General features: G+C 66.9%; 1 protein-coding gene across 1 annotated transcript in view; it reads left to right on the forward strand.

Annotated features, from left to right (window-relative positions):
* Positions 1 to 202: 202 nt before the first annotated feature.
* The window catches only part of MNEG_14443 (Serine/threonine-protein kinase PAK 7), a gene marked incomplete at both ends in the record, with an annotated part of 4,367 nt that continues 1,712 nt past the window's right edge, over positions 203 to 2,857 (forward strand). The window contains 5 exons of the mRNA XM_014037085.1: positions 203 to 334; positions 545 to 615; positions 893 to 1,019; positions 1,387 to 1,497; positions 1,809 to 2,006. Coding sequence (XP_013892539.1) covers positions 203 to 334; positions 545 to 615; positions 893 to 1,019; positions 1,387 to 1,497; positions 1,809 to 2,006 — 639 coding nt within the window. The remainder of the gene's footprint in view (positions 335 to 544; positions 616 to 892; positions 1,020 to 1,386; positions 1,498 to 1,808; positions 2,007 to 2,857) is intronic.

A 2,857-nucleotide genomic window follows, 5' to 3' on the forward strand; every position in this document is an offset into this window, starting at 1 on the left:
CTCCCATACCCCCCCCCACAAACACGCACACACACACACACACACACACACACACACACACACACACACACACACACATCGCAACCCCCAAAACCCCCAGGAGAAGCTGCTGCAGGAGGTGTGGCACCTGCGCAATCTGACACACCCAAACGTGGCGCGCTTCTGCGGCCTCTGCCTGGACTCGGAGAAGCCCCTCTGCATCATGGAGTATTATCCCCAGGGCTCCCTGCACGACCTGCTGCGGCGCGCGCGCGGCGCGGTGGAGGCGTCCGGCGGCGGCGGCGGCGGCGGCGGCAGCGTGCGCGGCGGGAGCGGGAGCGGGGGGCGGCTTGAGGTGCGGCTTGCGCGCGCGGGGGAGGGCCTGAGGGTCGGCGGCGGGTTGAGGACGAGTCAGCTGAAAGCTGTGGTAGAATGGCATTCGCGGCGCTGGTCGATGATGATGAGTGGGGGCAAGGGCTGTCTTAAGTGCCTCGAGCAACGGGCTCCGCTTTGAAGTATAAACGCGCCGCCTTTCGCGTATGTGCGCCCGGTGGGCGGTCTGCAGGCGCTGGCGCGGCAGCAGCTGGGCTGGGGCGCGCGGCTGCAGATGCTCTACGAGGCTGCGGCGGGGATGAGGTGGGGCGCATTTGGGCGGGGCCGGGCGGGGCCGTGGCGGACGGGGCGCGCAGTGCGGGCCGTATGCGCCTGTGCACAAGCATGCAGGCTGCAGCGCCGCGGCAAGGACCCCTGCAGCCTCCTCCTCCTGCTGTGTTTCAAAGACCACTCATGCCTACCTTGTAACAGCGCCCGCAGCTGCTAACGGTCTCGAAGCGGGCCGCCTGCAGCCGCCGGCCTTTCTAGCCCCAACCATCCCTATTCAAACAATCACCCACCCGAAACCACCCCCGGGCAGTTACCTCCACTCCCGCGGGTTCGTCCACGGGGACCTGCGGTCGCCGAACCTCTTTGTGGCTAGCGACGGGCGCCTCAAGATCGGCGACTTTGGCTTCTGCCAGCTGCTGCCGCCAGAGGTGCAGAAGGTGGGCCCCGCGGCCGGCCCGCCTGCGGTTGCTACCCTTCCGCCTCACGCCACCCTCACGCCACTATCGCAGTACGGCCCATGGCTGTTGGCCGTGCGCGTGGACTTGGGTGAAGGCATGATGCTACTCTCGAACGGCCGCGCGGCCCACCTAGACGGTCGGCCGGAGTGCGCATTGGGCCAGTTTCTGGCGGCCGCGCAGACCAGGACACGCTAAGCAGCGGGGGCGGCGTCTCGCCCAGCGGCTGCGGGAAATGCCGCTGGCACGGGCTGCCTCGGTCTTGCCGGGCCGCATGGCCGGCACCCAGCATCGTCTTTCCGCATCCAAAGAGTCTTTCCCGGGGGCGTGATTGACGTCATGCGCGCAGATCAAGGTGGCGAGCTGCACCAACCCGCGCTGGGTGGCGCCCGAGGTCCTGCAGACCCTCGAGTTGGGCAAGGCCAGTGATGTTTACAGCTTCGCCATGGTCATGTACGAGGTTAGTGACTCGAGGATGACCGATTATGACTGAGGTCCACTCTGGGTGACGCGTGGTGACGTGTGACCACCGAGCGGTCTGAGCGATGAGAGATCTGGGGGTCTGCAGCATGCACTGCGGAGGGGGGGAAGTGCACGCGAGGGTGTGGTGTCTTACTCTCCTATATGCCATGTCGCGCAACTCAGGCGAGCCAGCTGTCTACTCAGCAATGACGTGCAATGCAGACGCCCTCGCCCCAGCCCCGCCTTTGCTCAATGGCCGCGCCACCCCCTCGCCCCCGCACACACACCGTGCGAACTCCCTATCTTCAGATGCTGACGTGGCGCATCCCCTTCCACGAGGTGTCCTGCAGCACCCGCCTGCTGCTCAACGGCATGCCCCTCAGCAGCAGCGCCGGCCCCGCCGGCCCCGCGGAGCCGCTGGCGATGCGGCCGACGCTGCCGCCGGATGCTGACCTGCCGGGGGCGCCGGGGGGGCGGGCGCTGGAGCTCTACAGGGCCCTCATGGAGGTGAGGGGGCTATCTATCTAAAGGGGGTATTATCTATCTATCTATAGGGGGCAGGGGCGGCAGAGCCCCGGCTCTGCCACGGGGCGCGCCGCTCGGGTACCACGGAGTATGAGCAATGCCGCAGGCCCAACCCTGTCATCGAGTGCATGGGGCATCAGCTCATCACTCACTGTCGACTTCAAGACGTCAACATGAGGATGCCGTCGCGTTTCGCCAGCAGCCAAGGGCCAAACCTCTCCATGGGGGGAGCGGCGCCGGCTCGGCAGACGGCGACGCCCCCTACATCAGCGGCCGCGTGCGCCCCGCAGTCACCTGCCATCTTAACTTGGGGAGCGAGCAATCCCTAACCAACACATACGCCTGCCCTGTGCCGCGGCGAGCTTGCCGCGCAGCACCCAAAGCTCGCCCCTCGCCGTTTCGACATCTCCTCATATTCACAACACCTCCATTGCTCCAGGACTGCTGGGACCACCAGGCGGCCAGGCGGCCCGCGTTTCGTGACGTCATGAGGCGGCTAGAGGAGATCCTGCTGCAGGCGAGCCGCAAACACAGATGCCGGGGCGGCATGGGCGGGCCGAGGCGGGGCGGTCGCCGGCGCTCGCGCTTGCGGCCTTTCCGGTGTTGGACATGCGGCTGTTCTCAACGCACACGTCTTGGAGAAGATGCCACCCTTGGCCCCTGCTGCCAGATCTCGCCGAGTGCCCGATGCTTGCGCACGCGCACGTATGCACACTCTCATGCACATACATACACGCGCGCGCACGCACGCACGTGCGCACACGCACGCGCGCGCATGCGCGCGCACGCACGCACGCACGCACGCACACACACACACACACACACACACACAC

Source organism: Monoraphidium neglectum (genome assembly GCF_000611645.1).
Source record: "Monoraphidium neglectum strain SAG 48.87 unplaced genomic scaffold scaffold04489, whole genome shotgun sequence".
Classification (NCBI taxonomy): Eukaryota; Viridiplantae; Chlorophyta; class Chlorophyceae; order Sphaeropleales; family Selenastraceae; genus Monoraphidium; species Monoraphidium neglectum.